The sequence below is a fragment of the Rhinopithecus bieti genome, unplaced genomic scaffold, assembly GCF_001698545.2.
Source record: "Rhinopithecus bieti isolate Rb0 unplaced genomic scaffold, ASM169854v2 scaffold_2314, whole genome shotgun sequence".
NCBI lineage: Eukaryota > Metazoa > Chordata > Mammalia > Primates > Cercopithecidae > Rhinopithecus > Rhinopithecus bieti.
This window is the reverse complement of record NW_016803781.1, coordinates 1,680,595-1,702,013: the sequence shown is the minus strand read 5'-3', so window position 1 is coordinate 1,702,013 and position 21,419 is coordinate 1,680,595. Positions and strand designations below refer to the sequence as shown.

At 48.6% G+C, this 21,419-nt stretch overlaps 1 protein-coding gene across 4 annotated transcripts in view; it reads right to left on the bottom strand.

Annotated features, from left to right (window-relative positions):
• Positions 1 to 5,530: 5,530 nt before the first annotated feature.
• HPS4 (HPS4 biogenesis of lysosomal organelles complex 3 subunit 2) overlaps positions 5,531 to 21,419 on the bottom strand; it is a 30,998-nt gene continuing 15,109 nt past the window's right edge. For 2 of the 4 annotated variants that reach the window (XM_017853084.1, XM_017853071.1), the window contains 7 exons: positions 21,271 to 21,343; positions 18,711 to 18,747; positions 17,672 to 17,768; positions 16,138 to 17,047; positions 10,642 to 10,774; positions 10,054 to 10,162; positions 5,531 to 6,859 (listed from right to left, as the gene is read on the bottom strand). In XM_017853084.1, the coding sequence (XP_017708573.1) occupies positions 6,688 to 6,859; positions 10,054 to 10,162; positions 10,642 to 10,774; positions 16,138 to 17,047; positions 17,672 to 17,768; positions 18,711 to 18,747; positions 21,271 to 21,343 (1,531 nt within the window). In that variant the 3' untranslated portion in view covers positions 5,531 to 6,687. The remainder of the gene's footprint in view (positions 6,860 to 10,053; positions 10,163 to 10,641; positions 10,775 to 16,137; positions 17,048 to 17,671; positions 17,769 to 18,710; positions 18,748 to 21,270; positions 21,344 to 21,419) is intronic. The other 2 variants (XM_017853079.1, XM_017853086.1) reach the window with 2 other exon arrangements.

The window sequence follows — 21,419 nt, the reverse complement described above, 5'->3', positions numbered from 1 at the left end:
CTCCACCTTCTGGTGATTCTCCTGCCTCAGCCTTGCGAGTAGCTGGACTTACAGGCACCTGCTTCCATGCCTGGCTAATTTTTGTATTTTTAGTAGAGACAGAGTTTACCATGTTGGCCAGGCTGGTCTCGAACTCCTGACCTCAAGTGATCAGCCCGTCTCTGCCCCCCACAGTGCTGGGATTGCAGGCGTGAGCCACCACGCCTGGCCGGCAGCCACTGCTTTTAACGCTGTCCTGCCAACAGTATGAGCCTCTTGCAAGACCATAACATCCCCAGGCTCAGTCCTTGGGTCTCCAGAGCTGGGCCCATGATCCAGATCCAACCAATCAGTCTTCCAAACCAATCAGTCTTCCAAACTCTGCGCTACTGAGAGATTGGGTCAGGGCTGGGCACGTGATCCAAGTTCTTTTTCTGGGACCACTGCGAAAGAAAGGCCACTTTTTATTGGGTGGGTGGGGTGAAGGGAAAGAAGCCGAGAGAGAAACCGGCGGAGGCAAGCGGGGCCCGCCCTGTGGAGATCACGTGAGTCCTCAACACAGCTCTGCCGGAAACCAGCTCTACCTCTGGACTTTTCTGTTACATGAGCCAATAAACGTGCTTTTTATTCGTAAGCTAAGTTTGAGTTGTGGTTTCTATCCCTTGCCACCAAAAGTCTTAATCCACTCTGTGAGTGTCAAGTGAGCTTTTGGTCAGATGCTATTATGTCGTGGTCTGGGTGGATGGGAGAGGTACTCCATATACAGTGTCAAAATATACATATGAGTAGCAGAGGCCAAGCACAAGATGAGGTGTGTTTTTTTTTTTGAGACGGAGTCTTGCTCAGTCGCCCAGCCTGGAGTGCAGTGGCACGATCTTGGCTCACTGCAAGCTCCGCCTCCAGGGTTCACGCCATTCTCCTGCCTCAGCCTCCCTACAGGCACCTGCCGCCACGCCCGGCTAATTTTTTTGTATTAGTAGAGATGGGGTTTCACTGTGTTAGCCAGGATGGTCTCAATCTCCTGACCTCGTGATCCGCCCGCCTCGGCCTCCCAAAGTGCTGGGATTATAGGCGTGAGCCACCGCGCCTGGCAAAATGAGGTTTTTGAGGACCATCACGCCTGCTGCCAGCAACCTTCCATAACATTTAACTCCCCAGCCGAATCTTGCTAACCAGATGTAAACACAGGGAACAGGACAGAATAAGGCCACATATTTTAGAACTGCTGACAGATGGCAGGGAAAATACTCAAGCAGATTGCAGCTTTAGGAGGCAGGAGGCAGCACACACGGGGATTGGTTTACTTTCCGCCTCTTTCCCAGGCACACACATTGCTTCTAACTTCTGGGTACCTGCCCTTCCCCATCTCTCCCTGCTTCCCACACATTAGCCACCCCCAAGTTCAACGTGAGGGCACCTGCTTCTTTGAGCATGGAGAGTACTGTGCACCCTACGAGGTTCCTTCCCCTATCTTATCCTTGTCAACTGCACATTTAATACATGAGAAAACAGGCTCAGAGCGGGCAGTTGACATGAACAAGGTCACGCGGCCAGCCGGAGGGTGAGCGGGAATTGGAAGCCGAGTATCCAGGCTCACAGCACAGTGCCTCTTCTGCAGTCTGGACACACATCCAGGCCTCACTTCCTCAGCATGCAGAAGGACCACACCCCTCTGGCCCCCAGGTCCTTCTCCCTGTCCTGGGAGGCTATTTGCCTTCTCAGAACACTCAACAGGGCCCTCCATTGGCTGAGGGCCCATGATAGGCCAAGTCCTTACATACATTTCCTTTTCCTGTCTGTTTTAAAGAAGAGGACACTGAGGCTCCAAGACAGAAAAGCAAGCTGCCCTGATCTCCAGCAATAAGTTGCAGAGCTGCAATTTGAATCCAGCTGTCTGACACCAAAGCCCATGTGCTCCTGCCACAGCCACAGGAGCCGGCCTGGCCTGGGTGGGGAGGAAGGATAAACAAGGTGCCTTTTAACAGCACACTCGGCAGAAAACTTGTCTCCCTCTCCTCCCCATGGGTTCGGCGGCCAGGGCCCCAAGGCCTTTCCTTGGGGTGCTTGGCCCAGCCAATAGCAAGGCAGGGCAGGGGAGAAGGGTTCCAACTCTTGGCTTGGACCTCAGCATGCACAGGCAATCATAAAACACCTCCCAGCTCTTGACAGGATTCCAAAGCACTCTCTGGGTTTTATTCTCAGGGGAAGTACAGCTAATTTCAGGTTTGGACATTTAAATCCTGGATCAACAGAAAAGGTGTCCTATTTTCACCTTGAAGCCCTTAGAATCTTCACTGTAAGCTTCCTAAACTCAACAAACATGTTGAAGAGAGAGAGATCTAGAGTAGGTTTTATTTCTAAGCTAGGATGCCGAGCGTGGGTCTGACACCTGCCCTCCCCCGTCTCCTCACAGAGAGCCGGGTGGCAGCAGAATCAAGAAGCAAAGCAGAGGACAAGTGCTTTCCCACACCCACTGCCCTTTTCCCAGGAGCAGCGGTGGGTTGAGGGGTTGGGACAGGCGTGTGTGTGTTGGGAACACAGGCTGAGTATTAGTGTGGGTTTCCTGTCACTCCCTCCGCCAGCTCCTTCAGGGCAGGAATTGGCTGCCTTCTCCACTGGTGCTGTCCCTCCCTGCCCCAAACCTAATCTGTGCCCATGTGTGTCTGCCCATTATCTGGCCTCCTCTCTGCTTCAGCCACTCCCCTTCCCATCTGGACGACCACAGCCTCCTGGTGGTCTCCACTCTTGCCCAGCTTATCCCCTACTCAGGAGCTAGTGACCTTCCTCACAAGAATCAGCTCATGTCAGTCCCCTGCATTTTTTTTTCTTTTTTTGGGGGGGTCAGAGCCTCGCTGTTGCCCAGGCTGGAGTGCAATGAATCTCAGCTTGGCTCACTACAACCTCCACCTCCCAGGTTCAAGCAATTCTCCTGCTTCAGCCTTCCGAGTAGCTGGGATTACAGGCACGCACCACCACACCTGGCTAATTTTTGTTATTTTTAGTAGAGAGGGGGTTTCGTCATGTTGGCCAGGCTGGTCTTGAACTCCTGAGTTCAAGTGATCCACCTGCTTTGGCCTCCCAAAATGCTGGAATTATACAGGCGTGACACTGCGCCCGTCCCACTCCCCTGCTTAAAGGCTCCCCTGTGCCCCGCACCATGGGAATCTCGTGTGGGGCCCCAGCTCTTCTCATGCCCTACCTGTGCTCTGTGGCTTGGCGCTACTAAGAGAGAGGGAACTGGGCATCACAAGGAGAAAGCGAGTTTGCAGGAGGATGGATTTGTTTTCTGTGGCTGCTGTAACAAATGATCACACACCCAGAGGCTTACAACACAAACCCATGCTCTCACGGTTCTGGAGGCCAAAGTCCAAAATCAGTTTCACGGGACCGAATTCAGCATGTTGACAGTCACAGGCTCTCCGCACACTCTAGGGCAGAATCCACTTCTTGCTTTTCTGGCACCGGGTGGCTGCTGGCATTCCTTGACTGGCGGCTGCATCACCCCAGTCTTTGCCATCTTCACACGGCCTTCTCCTCCGTGTGAGTAACCTCCCCTTGCCCCTCTCCTAAAAGCACACTTGAGGGCATGGGCCACGGGATAAGCCAGGATCATCTCTTCATCCCAAGATCCTTCACTCAACCACACCTGCAAACATCTGATCCAACAAGGCAACATTCACAGGTTCTGGGGATTGGGACCTGATCTTCGGGGGCCACCATTCAGCTCACTGCACACACGGGGAAGTGGCCTGTGGCAGGCAGGCTCACACCAGAGAGGTGTGAGGTGTTAAGGGCGGGGTGTTAAGAGCGCAGTAACTGGGCAGCATGGGAAGTACATCTTAGCCACATTGGAAGGGACCACCAAGGGGGTTAAATATGCAAGACAGACACCATGGAAAGCGACTTCAACAAAGCCCCTAGGCTCCACTTGCTACCACCACTATCTGTGGAAGTGACAAGGGCCCAGAAGTCTAGATGCTTCCCTCCAGGGGAGGAGACAGTTTGATTAGCTCAAACGTCCCCTCTAGGGGGTCCTTTCCCAGTAGGAATCGCATTGCCACTTGATATGGTTTGGCTGTGTCCCCACCCAAATTTCATCTTATAGTTCTCATAATCCCCACGTCGTGGGAGGGACCTGGTGGGAGGTAATTGAATCACGGGGGTGGTTACTTCCATGCTGTTCTTGTGATAGTGAGTTCTCACGAGATCTGACGGTTTTATAAGGAGCTTTCCCCCTACTTCACTCTGCACTTCTCCTTGCTGCCACCATGCGAAGAAGGATGTGTTTGGTTCCCCTTCTGCCGTGATCGTAAGTTTCCCAAGGTCTCTGCAGCCCTGCGGAACTGTGAGTCAGTTACACCTCTTTCCTTTATAAATGACCCAGTCTCGGGTATGTCTTTATTAGCAGTGTGAGAACGGACTAATACACCACTATTAATCACTCATGGGACCTTTATCCTTCCAGTTCACAGGTGGCAGATGGCTGGCACAGACGGAGCCAAAACAGAGGCTTTTCTGCCCTGAAGAGCCACTAGAATCTGTGGTCCTGGATCACTGACAGTGGCACTCGGTGTCAAGTAGGAGTCCAGGGTGAGCAGGCTGTCCTACAAACACCGCCTTCCCCTGGGAAACATGGCTATAGGAGGTTGTGGTGCCCACTCCAGCAAGAACATGCTGCTTGGCCATCCGTCGCTGGGCCTGTACTCTGGGGGCGCTAATTTTGAGGGGATGGGCCTGGGGCTGTGGGATAAACCGTGTCCTGAGTGACCCCCTGAAACCTCTGAAATATTAAAACAAGAAAACAGCGGGCTAAGTGTTTCTTTTCTGCAGCCTCTGGGCCAGTTACCAAGCTTTAGAGATAACAGCTGCAGCTGCCAGTGCCCTGGGGCTCTGAGCAGAACCTCCACTGCAGAAACTAAGGAGGATCAAAGGAGGTAAGAAAGGGGCTCACCTGCAAAGTCAAGTTTCAGGACTTTACTTTTTCTGAGTTAATCCAGGTGGATGAGACTTTTCCATATACAGGGATAGGCTTTGTACGGTTCCATTTTGGGTCAGTGGAAGAATTTTCACAACACAAATGACATTATAAAGTTGTCTTCTCTGGCCTGGTACTGGGGACCACTGGTCAAAGATAAGGCGAGACATTGCAGGGGCTTCCTGGAGCTGCAGCAACCACAGCAGAGAACTTGCAATGAATTTTTTTCTGGGAGAACATAGTAGAGGAGTAAGACAACATTTATCCTAGCTTCAGATAGGACACTCTTCCATCTAGGGAGATGGGATCCAAGAGACAGGAGGGATCCTGGAGATAGGTGACAGAAGAGGGTCACACAGGCTTGGTGTATTAGATCAGCTGCAGCTGGTGCTCCCTGGAGCAGCAGGCAGCAGCCTGGCACCCCAGCAAACAGACGGTCCTTACCCAGCCACACTGAACTCAGGGAAGGAAAAGAGGGATGTGCCCACGTTACATACACATACACACACACACACACACACACACACACACACACACGGTCTTAACCCTTACCTTTGCCACAAAAAATGCTGCCACTTAATTACTCAGAACTCAATAGTGTTTTTTGGCTATTTTATTTTTAGTCCTTGGAAGCTTGTTTCAAGAAAAAGACACCAAATCATAAACATCAGATATCAGTTCACTGACATGAAATTATTAACCATACAACTTTCAAATGGAATCTCAAGTACTTCCAGTAAACATTCAGTTAAGATTTTGACAAGTATTTTCATCCTGCAATCTGTCTCATACTGTCAAAAAAATGCCTGACTATAATGTAATAGAACTGAGGTTTTAAGTACCACACAAGTCCAGGAACACACAAATGAATGTCATTCCCTTTCACACAGCCACCACTGAAAAGCACAGTTGCTTTTACCCCCAAACATCTTGTAAACTCCTATTTAGGGACACTCGCTCAAGAGGAATCAGCCGCACAGCCCACTTGTAGTCAAAGGCAGCGCAGGTTGGTCCTGCTGTCACTGAATTCTCAGGGCTCAGCCCCCAGGGCTTTTATAAAGGGATCTCAAAAGCCCAAACTCCCTTCCGTATTATTAAGGCTTGCCCCCATTGTGGGTCCAAAGAAGACACCCCTAGATTTGAGTCGAGTTCCAACAGAATTCAACCAGGCGGTCTCCGTGTGCTGCTGCTTCCCTACAGGAATGATCTGGACCTCCCAGCAGGACCGCACTGGAGAAACCTACCTGCGACGTGGGCATGGAGTCTGCCTGCTCACAGATCCGGCTCCTCACTGTGCAGTCACACCGCCTACCACCCACCTGGTGTCGGGGTTGAACACACACTCTGGGCTAGTGGACGATCAGGTTCTAGAAAAAATGCCAACCTGGAATCTTATGGCACCAGTTCAAGCTGGGATGGAACAGTAGCAGGAGATATGAAATACCTCAGGCTCAGTGTGGCAGAGAGGGAGCCAAGCCCATCCCGGCCCCAACACCACCGATGAAATACAGTTCTTTATCAAGTGCTCTAGGTCTCCTGACCTAAATAAAGAACTAACCCCTGCCCGCAAACACATCCCAATCTGCAAAAGGAGTAACAAAAACTCAAATATCATTATGTTCCTAAAAAAGGGAATGTTTTCAAGAAAAATAAAATAGAGAGGCCTTTTCGATTATAAAAGGCAGAACTTCCTTTGCTGGTTTTCTCCTTCCCAGTCACCTCCTGGGCGCAGCTCAGAGCAAGTTCACCCCGTGCTTCAGCAACTTCTGCTTGGCTTTGCCAGAGAGGTTGAAGGCGCCATCCTGAGGGTTTGGGAAGCCAGAGCTCCGTGCTACAGGTGCCAGCTGCTGGAAATACGTCTCCTGGATGGGGTTGCAACAGGCGTACACGGCCGTGGAGGCGTTTCTGTTGGAAGAAGAAAGAAGACAATGGTCCGATGCTGCTGGTGCTAATAGACCACACAGAGACCTCAGTAAGGTTCTTGTCACAGAGGACGCAGGACACCCAATGTGGCATGTGCAGCTGTCATGGAACGGGATTCTATTTATTCAGCTGAGTTTCAGGCTTCAGTGCCAATACCATCTTTCCTTCCTTTTAGCTCACTAGATGCTGGAAGAGTCCGTGGCGGGACCATCCACGGTGGCAGCAGCCACAGAGACGGGAGTCATAAGTGCTGCATAAAGGAACTGTGGAGTGCCGGCTTTTGATATACTGGCAGCTATGCAATGTGCTCTGCATAGTCTCTGCTTTGCCCCTCACATAAGCTCTGCAGCGGTGATATAATCCCATTTCACAGACAAGGACCCTGAGGCTCAAAGTGAGTAGCTGGGGCTGCCCTGCCTCTATGACAAGGCAATGGCAGTGTCTGAGAAAGGAGTCTAGTCTGTTCTCCACACTGGGGGCAGCTGGATAGACTGAGGGGGAGTGAAGGACAGGAGTGGGATGTGACAGGAAGTGACAGGAAGCCTGTGGACACAGAGGGAGGGATAAGAGCACCACACAGAGGCAGAGCCACCTGGGAGGAGCCAACTCCAGGCCAAGGTAAACCCCCTGGTTTCTGGATCCTGCCTCTCCAACTATCCTATGGGCCTCAGTTTCCCCCCAAATCTAGTGAAAAAGGGTGGAGTCAGGGACTGCTAAGGCTCCCCGCACTCAATTCTCTCCTTCCTTGTAAGAAGGGAGAAAAATCCCACCCTATTCCAAGCTTCAGTGTCTCTAGTGGGTGCACCCACTGGCCCGACAGGACAATCTCTTCTTATAGCCCTGTGGGAGGGCTCCGAGGCCAGGTGGTAATGAGCATGGATCTAGAGTCACACACACTCAGGTGCTAATCCCAGCCCTGTTACTTCCTAGGGTGTGTCCTGGGCTGCTATTCAACATTTCTGAGTCCCAGCTTTTTCATCTGTACAGTGGATGTTCCAACAGTATGTGCCCTCAGTGAAGTTCTGTGTGTGTGTTTTTTTTTAAGAATGAGATTAAGTGAGTGCTTAACACATGGTGAGTAGTTAAGAAATGGTAGCTGTTGTTTCTATTACTATTATTAAAATAATCTCTCAACAAATGCCTTGAGCTATGTATCTCAACACTAAACCCCTCTCAGCTCCAAGAAAGGTGACGTACTGCAGGGCCACAAGGTTGTTGGTGGAGCAGATGCTGACATTTTACTTGTTTCCACCTCCCACAAAACAGACACATGCCCCCCAACACAGCCAGTTCCCAAACCAGTGACTGTCGATGCAAGTCGCCTCTGGGTTGCCAGCCTGGGACAGCTGTGAATTAAAGCCAGAGAAGACACATTTCTGACAGAAAGATCTATTGAAATATTGGCTGGAAACAGTGTGAGGCAGCAGAACACCTGGCACTCAAGTGTGGCGGGTGACAGGGCATCGGAACCATCCTAATCACCCACCCGGCTGTCAGTTCACCACCCATGCCCCTCGCACTGGACCACACTGCCGTGACACTGAAACCTGTGTGGAAAGGTCATACATGTGCTTGAACAGTTGGAGAAAATGCTTCAAATCCTGGCCCTGCCACTTAAGAAGAATACAACCCTGAGCAAGCTGCTTATCCTTCAATTTTTTCATCTGTAAAATGAGAATTTAAAAAATGCCCTTGAAGCTGGGCGCAGTGGCTCACACCTGTAATCCCAGCACTTTGGAAGGGCGAGGTGGGTGGATCACGAGGTCAAAAGATTAAGACTATCCTGGCCAACATGGTGAAACCCTATCTCTACTAAAAATACAAAAATTAGCTGGGCATGGTGGCAGGTGCCTGTAGTCCCAGCTACTCAGGAGGCTGAGGCAGGAGAATCGTCTGAAACTGGGAGGCAGAGGTTGCAATGAGCCGAGATTGAGCCGCTGCACTCCAGCCTGGCGACAGAGTGAGACTGTCTCAAAATAAATAAATAAAAAATAATGCCCTTGACCATATGGTTCCAAGGGCTACGTGGACTAATATACACGTTGCCAGCACTGCCCTTGACCTGCTACCTTGCTTTATTTTCTGTTACCAGTTGTCAACTGAATTCTCAGGTCCCAGCCTCCCAGGGCTTTTATAAAGTGATCTCTAAAGCCCAAACTCCCTTTCCAGTTTCATAAGAGAAGCATGTAGAAAGAAAAAACCAAATTCGGTTGGTTAAAAACTATAAATTACAATAATCATCAATAGATCTATATTTCTCCTGGCATGGAGATGTTCAAGCTATGCCATAATGTGAAAAAAGACAACTGTAAAATTATATATTAGTAGGATCCTATTTTCTAGAAGACTTAAAATAATTAAAAATACAATTAATCAATATGTACAAAAAATAAAAACCAAAAACCAATAAAGCCTGGAGCAATATATGCCAAACTGTAAAATGTGGTTATTTCTTGGTGTGTGATGGGGTGAAGTGAGAGGAAAATGTTTTACTTGATAGATTTCCAAGCATTCTGCATGACTGTATAATCAGCATGTATTACTTTTTTTTTTTTTTGAGATGGAGTCTCACTCTGTCGCCCAGGCTGGAGTGCAGTGGTGTTATCTTGGCTCACTGTAACCTCTGCCCCCTGGGTTCAAGTGATTCTCCCGCCTCAGCTTCCTGAGTAGCTGGGATTACAGGCACCCACCACCCTGTCCAGCTAATTTTTTGTATTTTTAGTAGAGATAGGGTTTCACCAGGTTGACCAGGTTGGTCTTGAACCTGGACCTCAAGTGATCCGCCTGCCTCCCAAAGTGCTGAGATTACAGGTGTGAGCCACTGTGCCCAGCCATATGACTTTTTAATTAGAAAGACAACAATATTTCAACACTGTTTCTGGCAAGGAGACGGAGCCGCCGTCCCTAGTAATGGATGTAGCTCCATGATGGCGAGGACCTCAGGTTCCTTCACTGCTGGACCCCAAGCGTCTAAAGTAGGAAGGGAAGCAGAAAGTCCATGGCACGTGACTGCACAACAGTGGATAATGGCGGCAACAGGAACAAAGGAAGGCCTTAAGGAGAGTAACTAGAAAGTTCTTCATCTACTTAGGAATAAGGCGCTGCCTGGGCCCCACAGGTGGTTCCCGTGAGCAGGACCGTGGAGAGTAGTGGGGGATTGACTCAGGGAGGCTCACCTGACGGTCATTTCATAAAGTGCGGGCAGCTGGGCAAACTCGCTATGCATCAGGCTGACGGCCTGGAGGAAGCGGCGATCCTGCTGGGTGGCCACCTGCGGCAGGTTTGCTTCCAGAAGAGGACACAGTGTTGTGAAGAGCAGACAGTTACCCTCCGCCCTCCCACCCCCTGAAGCCTGGTACTGAACACGCGGACTGAGCACGGCTCAAGGCTATGAATGTGGCTGCCCGGGGCAGAGACAAAGGCCTGGGGCGTTGGGCTTCTGCTGCTGCCGCCATGCGATGCAGCACCCGGTTTCTGTGTGCAGATCTCAACATTCTGAGACAAACCTATCACAGTTATATGAACATGAACTTCTCTCAAAACACTGGGAAACACCAAAAACAGACACATAAGCAGAGAAGCGTCTGCCCAGCGAACGCCACACACAGTGGGAGTGGGCTCCCGGTGAGGAGAGAGCCCTGAATGCAGGTCCGACAACTCTGTGCACAGCCGTGTCATCACGATGCTGGGGCTCGAGTTCTCACCTCCACCCGTCTCTAGAATCTGGCATCCCCATCGCCCCAGGTCCCTTGCCTGGTTCTTACCCATCAGCAAGCTCTGAATGCGGTCGTAATGTGTGAAGTTGTAGGTGCTGCTCGTGGAGGCTGTCTCACCCCTGGGCAGCGTCTCTTTTAGGTGGACTTCCAGCCCATTCAGCGATGCCAGGCTGCTGTGGTACTGCAAACGGGGAGAGGGCCATGGGCTTGTAGGGCTGACCTCAGCAAGCCTTCTGAGGGTTAGTTAACCACAGACTTAGTTAAAAAATAATCCTCCAGCCAGGTATGGTGGCTCACACCTGTAATCCCAGGGCTTTGCGAGACCGTAGCGGCAGGATCACTTGAGCCAGGAGTTCAAGGCTGCAGTGAGCCGAGACCGTACCACCGCACTCCAGCCTGGGTGACAGAGTGAGACTCTGTCTCAAAAAACAAAAAAATAAAAAAATAAAAAAATCATTCATGGAGTATCTTACTGCCTACTTGATCCAGCAAAATGGACTCTCACCAACATTTTTCTTTCACCCTTATGTTCTAATATTTTTTAAATTAATGATTATATTGTAGGAGACTGAGAAAAGAGATGAGTAAAAAAATAAACTAATAAGAAAAATTGCTCATCTTTTCACCATCCAGTAATAGCCACTGTGGTGTATCTTATTTTAACCACGGCTTTCCTACCCAGGCTGCATGATTCCACCATACAAACAGCCTGGGACCATCCAGTGTTTCTCACTGGCCCCTGGGAGAGAAGTCCCTCACCGGATGTAACAAGGTAACTTCTCTCTGCAACATCTAGCACTGATAGCCTAGTCCTGGCTTTCTTGGAAGGACTGTCAGTCAAACAGCTTTCTGCGCTTGATGGTTCAGAGGAGGTACACAGTTGAGGACGACTGTCAAGGAGGTGGGTTCAAGTACCTGTATTTTTACAAACCTCCAAGGAGATGAAGTTTAAGTACAATTGAAAACACTGGACTATATTGTTTTGTGTAACTCTTTTTCTGTAAAGTAAAAATGAGATCAAATCATAAATAATGACTGATAGTTTTTTAACCTAACAACGAAGCACGAACTGCTTTTCTCATCTTTAAATATTCTATCATATAATTCTTCAATGGCTGTGTGGCGTTCTTCAAGCTCCACTGAGGGCTTGACTCAGTACGCCAGGCCCATCGTAATGGGCTTGGTCTGAAACGGGGTTTCCTGGGCCTGCTTCAGCCACAAGAAAGAAGGCGACTGTCCCCCAGCATTTGCAGTTCCCAGGTAAAAAACATCCCAAGTTCAGCCTCTTTTTAGTCAAATGACCAGGAGCAAGTTACCAAATTTTCTGTGCCTCATTTTTCTATTCATCCGCAAAATGGGAACAGTACAGGACTGCCAAGTGACTTAAATGAAATGACACATCCAAAAGTCCTTCATAAACTCTAAAGTGCTATCCTGAGGCAGGGCCTTTTTACAGAGTCAAGGAAATGAAAATAATCATACAAAAGAAACGGTATCTCTTTAGAGATCACAGATAATTTGTGGACTATTTCTCAACAGCTATGTAAGAAAAAAAGTGCACATAAAAAGTATAGAGATGCAAACAGAATGCTTCTGAAGAAAATGTCATGAAGCTTACATGTTATTTTGGGGTGTTAAATCAGTTTTCCTGAACGAATGTCTCAGAAATGATATTTCAAGTCCATAGGTGTGACATACAAAGTTATTTTCTACTATGCGCTCAGTTTTGTATCCTCAATGCTTAGTAGAGTGCCTGACTCCTAGTAGGTGCTCAGTAAATGAATCCAGTAAATGAATGACTAAATGAACACATCTAATGCCAAGCACTGCCAACTTATGAGCTATTTGGTTTAAATCAAGGGTGTAGAGTTATGTAAAAAGGTAAGTACTCAGGAAAGACAAGCATAATATCTCATGTTCAGATCACTGAGAGAGCCTGACCAACACTTGAGTTTAACACAGAGCCTCTTATTTGAACAGATGTGTGTGTGTGTGCATGCACCGACACGCGCATGGGCACACACAAGCATTCACCATGAAGTCAAACCACAGCCTCACGGAAAGTTTTTGGACCTCGAGAATCTGCTAACAGTCATCCCTTCTATGCTGAGCTGGTATCCAGAGGAAGAAACAATAGGAACAGAGAGTGAGCCATGCCGAAAACTGTTTCCCCACAGGCGCTGAGCTCTGCTTCCAGAATCTTCTGCCTAACTTGCACTCAAGATAGGATCACTTAATAATAAACACACAGTTAATCACAAGATGCTATGTCAGATGACATGTGGATAATTTTTTACTGATAGCCAAGTGCTTTCACATATACCAGGGGTCGGCAAACTCCAGCCTATAAACTACATCCAGCCTGTTGCCTGTTTTTGTACAGCCTGAGACTTAAGAATGGTTTTTATATTTTTTACATGGTTGGGGAAAAAAGTCAAAAGAATAATATTGTAACATGTACAAATTATATGAGGTTCCAATGCCACGTCCATAAATAATTACCAGAATACAGCCATACCATTTATATACTGTCTATGGCTGTTTTTGTACTACAACAGCAGAGCTGAAAAGCTGTGCAAAGCTGAAAATATTTGCTTTCTGGTCCTTTACATAAAACATTTGCCAGGTCCCGATATATACTGCTATATAATGTGATCCTCACAACGGCCCTAGGCGAAGCAGAGCTGAGGCTAATTCCTGGGTCCTCTGACTTCTACTGCACACAAAAGCAAGTGGCACAAATGTCAGCATGTGACACAGCATGTAGGAGTAATATGTGGAACACACATTCCCTTAGAGGTACCAGTTTCCTACTTGGGGGAAGGTGTTTTTTCATAAAATGTTTTATGGCAACACTCTCACACTAACATCAAGCCTCATCTACTGTACAGAGAAGCTCAATGTCCTATTGTAATAAATAATCTGATCACTGTGTTTGAAGGTCAGTGAGATTATGTTGGGTTTTGAGTAATGGACTATCATCGGCTCTATGCTGCCCCCTGGTGTGAGCCTATTCCGCTCCCTCTGAGGGAATTCCAGCCCCAACCCCAACTCTCCTGGCTGCTCCACCCACAGCTCCTTCCACCATCCCAAGCCCTGCTGCCCCTCACCCCACCCCTACTCCCTGTGGAAGTTGATCCAGCCAAAGACAAGACAGCCAAATGACACGAGGGCAGCTAGGGAGTATGTAGGAGCCCTTATCATTAAGGATAAGGGAGTATGTAGGAGCCTCCATCATTAAGGAGCCCTTGCAAAAGAGGTGTGCTCAACATAACTGGGGGTATTTGGTTTTTCTAGACAGTAGCAGAGGGGCTACAGGGAAATCAGGTAAAGTATTTTCAAGGCTAGTCTGGAAAGGCAATCAAACACCTCTCTCAATTATAAAACAGAAATCCTCTGGGTCTGATTAACAAACCCACTCTCAAACCAGTGGGCTGATCAAAGTTAGTCACTCCATACTAGAAAAGATTAGCTTTTCAGGGCTGGGCGCAATCATGCCTGTAATCCCAGCACTTTGGGAGGCCAAGGCGGGCAAATTACCTGAGGTCAGGAGTTCGAGACCAGCCTGACCAACCTGCAGAAACCCCGTCTCTACTAAAAATACAAAATTAGCTGGGCCTGGTGGTGCATGCCTGTAATCCCAGCTACTTGGGAGGCTGAGGTAGAAGAATCGTTTGAACCTGGGAGGCGGAGGTTGCAGAGCTGAGATCATGCCATTGCACTCCAGCCTGGGCAACAAGAGCAAAACTCCATCTCAAAAAAAAAAAAAAAAAAAGAAAAGATTAGCTTTTTTTCTTCCATAAAACTGCAGTCTATTTCCTGGGGCCTAGCCAGCACCAAACCCTGCTTTCCATGGAAACCCATGGAGGCTGATGTCGTAACAGCATGGACAGACTTTGACAAACCAGGGGATAAGGCCATAGAGCACGAGCCACAGAAGGCAGGACACTGACCCTCTTTCTTCAGCTTCCCAGCTATCACAGCAAGGGCAGGGCAGTGGGGGGGACAGAGAGGCTGGGGCAGGGAACCAGAAACCAGCAAGAACTCTGGACCTGCCACTTGCATGAGGTCTTTTCATCTCAATGAGGCTGTTTTCTTACTGGCAAAGGGGAGTTACAATGCCTACCTCCCAGAACTGTTCTAAGGCTTGGCTAAAATAAGAGATGCAAAGTATTTCACATATAGTTGGTACAGAATACATCTCCTCAAAGAGCAGCCTGTGCTATTTTTTCCTTTTGTGGGTAAGGTAAAAGAAAGGTATTATATCCACTTTATTGCATTCAAACACTGGGCCCTTCAAAATGACATTTTTAAGGCTCAACACTGTGCAGAATAGACCATGAAAACCAAGGCATCGGCAGGGAGATGAGGCGTGTAACACTGCAGCCAGAACTCCCTGCACTCTTATAAGAAGGAGGTGGATAGTCACTTATAGCTATGGTGAATGGGGATACAGGAAGCAAATGAGCTGTAACTCAGTGATCCAGTGTCTGTGGAAAGGGGACAGAGAAGCCTGACAGCTCCAGAGAGCACTCTCTTGCTAGGAGTTCTGTACAAGGAAGCTGCTGTGCAGTCTTATCTCTTCTTCTGTGTTCCAAGATGACTAGCTCATTTATGGAGGGTCACAAGCCCTGCATGCTACTAAGATCAGCTTAGAATAATATACGTTTTAAGAATAAAAATAAGGAAAGCCCCAAGACACCATTTGCCCTCCAGCAATTTCAACCTGCTGTTCTTGTTGCTACCACTTTCCTTGCCTACTAAAGCAAGGCTGTTACTATAGCAACCGAATCTCCAGCGTGGGCCCCAGGGAAGGTCAGTTTACCACTCTAAGCCTCTAAGCGAGGAAGGGGCTGGAATAGTTTAAGAGCCCTCCAGAGCCAGTTAGGATTTCAGATGTCCCAGCCTTCTAGGAGTGAGTTTCAGATCAGGTACGATGCTGGGGCTATGGAGGGAAACACAGGGTTTCCAGGGAACTTCCAACCCAGGCTGTGACACACTGCAGAGGAGTTTTCAGCTGACATGGAACCTAGAGCTGTCCATGCTAGGAAATGAGGCCATGAGCAGGGGCGGCACACCAGTGACTGTGCATGTGTGCATGCAGCCTCTGGCTGCATTATCTCACTGCATCTGGAACAGGAGGGTCTACCACCACCCCTGTATGACTGAGGAGTTAGTTGAGGCTCAGGGGGACAAAGGTCTGGGCCAGTTCACACAGCTAGAGGACAAGAGCCAGGATTCCATCTCAGGCCTTCCCTTCCTCCAAGGCCTGCACTCTGCAAAACTAGAAGCAGCGCAAGAAGAGAACACCTGTTGGATGCCAATGTGCCACCAGTGCTATGCGCTTGACTCACTCTTACCCCAACAAAACCCCACAGAGGCAGGTGCTACCTCCATCTTCTAAACAAGAACGTTTTGCCCAGGGTCACACAACTGAGGGCTGAGCCTCTATCCCTTCCCTGGGTGTTGGCACAGTGCTGTGAGGGAAGCACAGGAGATCAGCAGAGGCCGCAGAGGGGCAGGGGAAGGTCTGAGGACACTCACCACTTCCTCTATGGCTGCGCTGTCTCCCAGCAGCGGCTCCTCGGCCAGCAGGGACAGCACCAGCCCTTTGATGCAGTGAGTGTAGAGGTTCATCCTCACGAGCTCCATGCAGGACTCTGCTGGTGTCAGCCTGGAGTTGATTCCATCTGCAGAGGGGCCAGCACCCTGACAGTTTGCTGAGCCTGAACTGCATTCCAGACCGGGGGCTGCGTGGCTTTCACAGAACCCATCAACATCTTGATCCAGGCCTTGTTCTCCTGTGGAAAGCTTGGTTCCTCTCTGTCCTGGATCTAAGCGAGGCAATGACAAGGGTCTGCGGGTCCTTCTGGGGAGAGGGTCTGCTCTGGGAATGGGGGCTTGGCTGCTATAGCCAGGACGGTCTTCGAGCTGCTCTTGGGCTCCAGGCTGGGTAAGCATCTCAGGAGCGCAGGGAGAGTGCAGGCTGCTGACAGCTGTGTCCTCAGGAGGCGTGGGTTCCAGGCTGCTGGAGGCGCTGAGAGATGCCTTGTAGTAAGGAGCCCTGCCATCTGGGACAGGCACATGTAGGAAGGCAAAATGACCTGAGGATGTGCCTACTTCCTGAGCCTCTGGAATGTGGATTTCAGACAAGTCAAGTTCCTCTTGGAGAAAGACTAGTTCCTTCCCCAGGGAGCAGCTAAGGCCAAGAACCTCGTCCCTGGCAGTGCTGTGCAGTCCTGTGGGCCTGATGCTCTCCAGATCACGGCCAGGCAAGCATCCGTTCTCCTTCCTGCCATCTGGACAAGCTTTGTCAGGGCATGCGGGCTTTGGGGTGGTCCAGGCCATGGATTCCACATGGCCGGTGGCGTTTTCTTTCAGGGCAGATGTACTCTCACCCTTTGGATGGTGCTGGGCTGAACCATCCTGGAATCCTGCTGGAGATGCTGGAGATCTGGCAAACGAGAGATGTGAGGAAGGGGCACGTCGACAGATTGCAGAGCAAGTGCCCTTCCACAGTGAGAACTAAAGCACAGGCATCAAGGACAAGGTAGTGTCTGAGGCCACAGAGCCTAAGAGGCCACTGGAGTTAAATCACAGGAGTCAAAATACAGAAACTTCTGGCCCTCTGGGCTTCACATAGTGACACCAGGCTCACCTACCGAAAATAGAAGAGCCCACTGAATAAGACTGACCCACATTTGGAAAGTCTCCTATGCATCAGGCCCTATATTAGGTGCTGTACATATACTATTTTCAAGTGTCATGATGAACTCACGAAAGGGATACTATTGTGTCTGCCTTTCAGATGAAAAAAGTGAGGCTCAGGCAGGGAATGGACTTGCCCAAGGTCCCACAGCTGGTAAGTAAGAGATCTGGGATGTGAAAGCCAGTATCATCTCACTATGCTATTCTGTTCCTTAACGAACTCAAGATCCAGATGTTCCCTTACAAGACAGGGCGTGGGGGAGATGGAATTAAGGAAGCATGGGATGTATCAGAGGTTTGTTTTTTAACAAGTCATGCAATGGGGTCCCTCAGGTGTGGTGTAAGGATAACCCTCTGTGCACTCCCTTACCTTGTCATCTGTTCCACCGGGAACTCATGGAGACTAATTGCTTCCTCTTTGGTCACAAAAACAGGGATAATCTGGACATTTGGGGGCAATGATGCTCCTGGAATTGCAAAGCAACATGAACAGGGCTTTCCCCCAAGGCAGAGAGGGCAGAGGGGCAATGACTGCACTGGCGTGATGCATCCGACCCACACACCGGCTCTGAGATGCATCCGACCCACGCACCGGCTCTGAGATGCATCCGACCCACGCACCGGCTCTGAGATGCATCCGACCCACGCACCGGCTCTGAGATGCATCCGACCCACGCACCGGCTCTGAGATGCATCCGACCCAGGCACCGGCTCTGAGACACGTCCAACGCACACACCAGCTCTGAGATGGATCCCACCCACACACCAGCTCTGAGATGCATCTGACCCACACACTGGCTCTGAGATGCATCCAACCCACACACCAGTTCTGAAAGGGGTGCTGTGAAGGCATTCCACAGCCCAGGACACAGGTTGCCCAACTGTAGCTCAAATTCCTGGCCCCAATAAGGAAAGAGTCCCTGCAGGCAACATGACTCCCAGCTTTGGAGAAGGAAGATGTTCAGGAGGGAAAGGTTGAAAAGCACTTTTAAAATAAAATATAAGCTAAGAAAGGGATCTGCTCCAACTTAGGCTTCAGAATAAATTGAAGTAACTCTCCTGAGGATGCCTCCATATCCTGCAAAAGGTCTTTCTGTCAGTCGCTGTTTATCTTTACCCTCTCCCAACCACAATCCCCTGGCACTGGACCGAGCAGTCTCACAATATGAAGTTAAGGAGGGTCTGAAAGCAGGAATTTGACAGGCATGCCTAAAATCATAGCTTTACTGTTAGGGTTCCGGTTCTGGTGGGTAACTCGATTCTTGAAGCTCTGTTACAACCATTTTCCTAATCTTATGAGCAGAGGAAACAAACATGTGGATGGCTCGGCCCATCACATAACTTGTACAGGGACAGGTAGCATAAAAGACCTCCGTTCTCAAGAGGCAACCATGTGCCTCACTACTTACCATGTTCCTGCGGGGCATGCCCTCCCATACAGAGTCTCTGAAAACAAACACACACAGAAGTTGGCGCTGGGCACCACATTCTCCTCTTGACCTAACCATCAGGAATTTGCTGTGCCATCTGTTCATAAAACTTAGCCAGGCCCAGAAAGCTTGTCCCAACCACATGCTAAGAGCCAAGCAGATGGAACAGAAGCTCCCCCAACCTGCTGGCTCCCACTATGGCTGGGATGAAGCAAGAACCTAGGCCCCCACAGGCTTCAAGGCAGCAGCTCCACCCAAACTCACGTCACACTCTACGTTCTGCTTTTCTCAGACTCTCCCTTCTGGGAATCAAATCGAAGATTCGTGTTCTCTTTCACACCTCTGGGCAACTCATTCTAGAATATGGTCACATCTGCCACAGCCCCAATGTAGAATTCACATAAATTCCATTATAATAAAAACGTCAAAGTACTGTGACTCTCACTATAAAGGACGTGACCTAAACAAAATGCTATACCAGATCTCTCGTTTGTTCTGGTTCACAATCAAGGCCTGAAACCTGATGATTTTCTCAAAAATGAAAACATCTCTCATCTCAATCTGAGGGTTCCAAAAGAACCCACCAAAATCAAACCAAACAAGAACTGCTCTTCTAGCCAAAATGACTTTCAATCTTAGAATCATATGGTGTTCTTTCTTTTCTCATGTTTTTAAAAAATCATGCTTTAGATTACTAAGCCTAACCTCAGTTTACTCTAGACAAAGTGTTGAAACAAAAAAACAATTACATCTGTGATCCCAGCACTTTGGGAGGCTGAGGCGGGTGGATTACGAGGTCAGGAGATCGAGACCATCCTGGCGAACACAGTGAAACCCCGTCTCTACTAAAAATACAAAAAACTAGCCGGGCGAGGTGGCGGGCGCCTGTAGTCCCAGCTACTTGGGAGGCTGAGGCAGGAGAATGGCGGGAACCCGGGAGGCGGGGCTTGCAGTGAGCTGAGATCCGGCCACTGCACTCCAGCCTGGGTGACAGAGCAAGACTCCGCCTCAAAAAAAAAAAAAAACAAAACAATTACATATAATCCCTCACCCCCAAGCTAGTACTATTAATATTGGGTATTTTTCCCTTAAGCCTATGCATTTTTTATACTTTTGAGACCACAATATATAAAAGTCCGTATTTCTGCTTAAAACAGTAACATGCAATTCCTGCCATTAAAACATCTTTGGCCATTTTAAGTGGCTGATTAAAATGTTATGAAGGTTTAAGTGATATGAGTCAATTAATCATTTACCTACCTTAGACCAGTAATTAGTAAACTTTCTGTGTAAAAGACAACACAGTAAATATTTTTGGCTTTGCAGGGCATATGGGCTCTGTCCCACCTACTCAACTCTGCTATTATAGCTCAAAAGCAGCCAAAATAAAACTTCATCTGTAGGCAGGTGGCCCACAGGCCATAGTTTGCCAACTCCTACCTTAAGCATTCAAGTTTTGTCTGATTTTTCACTTTCATAAAGCTTGTCGTGATCAAGTTTTGAGTATAAATTTTTTTCAGCAGTTACATTATTTCCTTCAGATATATTCCTAGAAGTCAAATTATTAGGAAACAATAAAGGGCATCCTTAACGTTCTCATTATCAAAATGTTTCCCAGCAAGGCTGCTCAAATTGACACCTACAGCAACAGTGGATGAGGAGGCTGACTAGAGCCCCACCAGCATTTCACAGGCCTGCTCATCTAATAAATGTAAAAAGAGTCTCATGATACACTGGAAACCACAGCTTCATACACAAAAGAAAAAAAGGACTGGAAGGAAATATGCCAGATGCTGGCAGTGGTTATCCCCGTACAGTTCAATGATGGGCAATTTTATTCTCAATGAGCATGCATGACTTTTTTTTTTCAATATAAAAACAATTAAATAAATATAAAATGGAAGTATTTTAGAAGAGTCTGTTTTCCTTTTTTTTTTATTTTTATTTTTTGAGACAGAGTCTCCCTCTTGCTACCCAGGGTGGAGTGCAGTGGTGCGATCTTGGCTTACCTCAACCTCCGCCTGCCAGGTTCAAGCCATTCTCCTGCCTCAGCCTCCCGAGTAGCTGGGATTACAGGTGTGTGCCACCACACCCAGCTAACTTTTGTATTTTAAATAGAGACGAGGTTTCATCACGTTGGCCAGGCTAGTCTTGAACTCCTGACCTCAAGTGATCTTCTGGGATTATAGGCGTGAGCCACTGTGCCTGGCCCCCTAAATCTTTCTAAAGACACACCCTTTACAGTCTGTCTCTGAAAAGTCTTAACATCTCCCTGACATAAAGAGATATCAAATTCTAATGGAAAGTGGAATTCTCACAGGTTTACTTGGTTTGAAGGAAAAAAAACTATCCAAGCCTAGCTTGTGGAAGAAAACATTTTCTTTCAGCCTTGCCAATGGCTTCATTATTGAGGAGGGCTCGGGGTCCTGACAAGCCCGAGAGAAACAACTGCTCTCTGCTCCTGATCCCTCCAGCCTCAGGCTCAGTGACCGGTGCTCTGGGGGATGCCATCCAGTCAGGTGGGTGGACTTTACAATACCTGCTCCTGAGGTGCTGTTCGGTGAAGCAGAACCTTGGCAGTGAGGGAGGGCGGGAGCTGAGTGCTGACAATCCTAGGAGGCCACACACAGAACAAGAACACCATGAGAAGAAATACACCAAAACACTGAATTTTAAAGGTGCCTAACA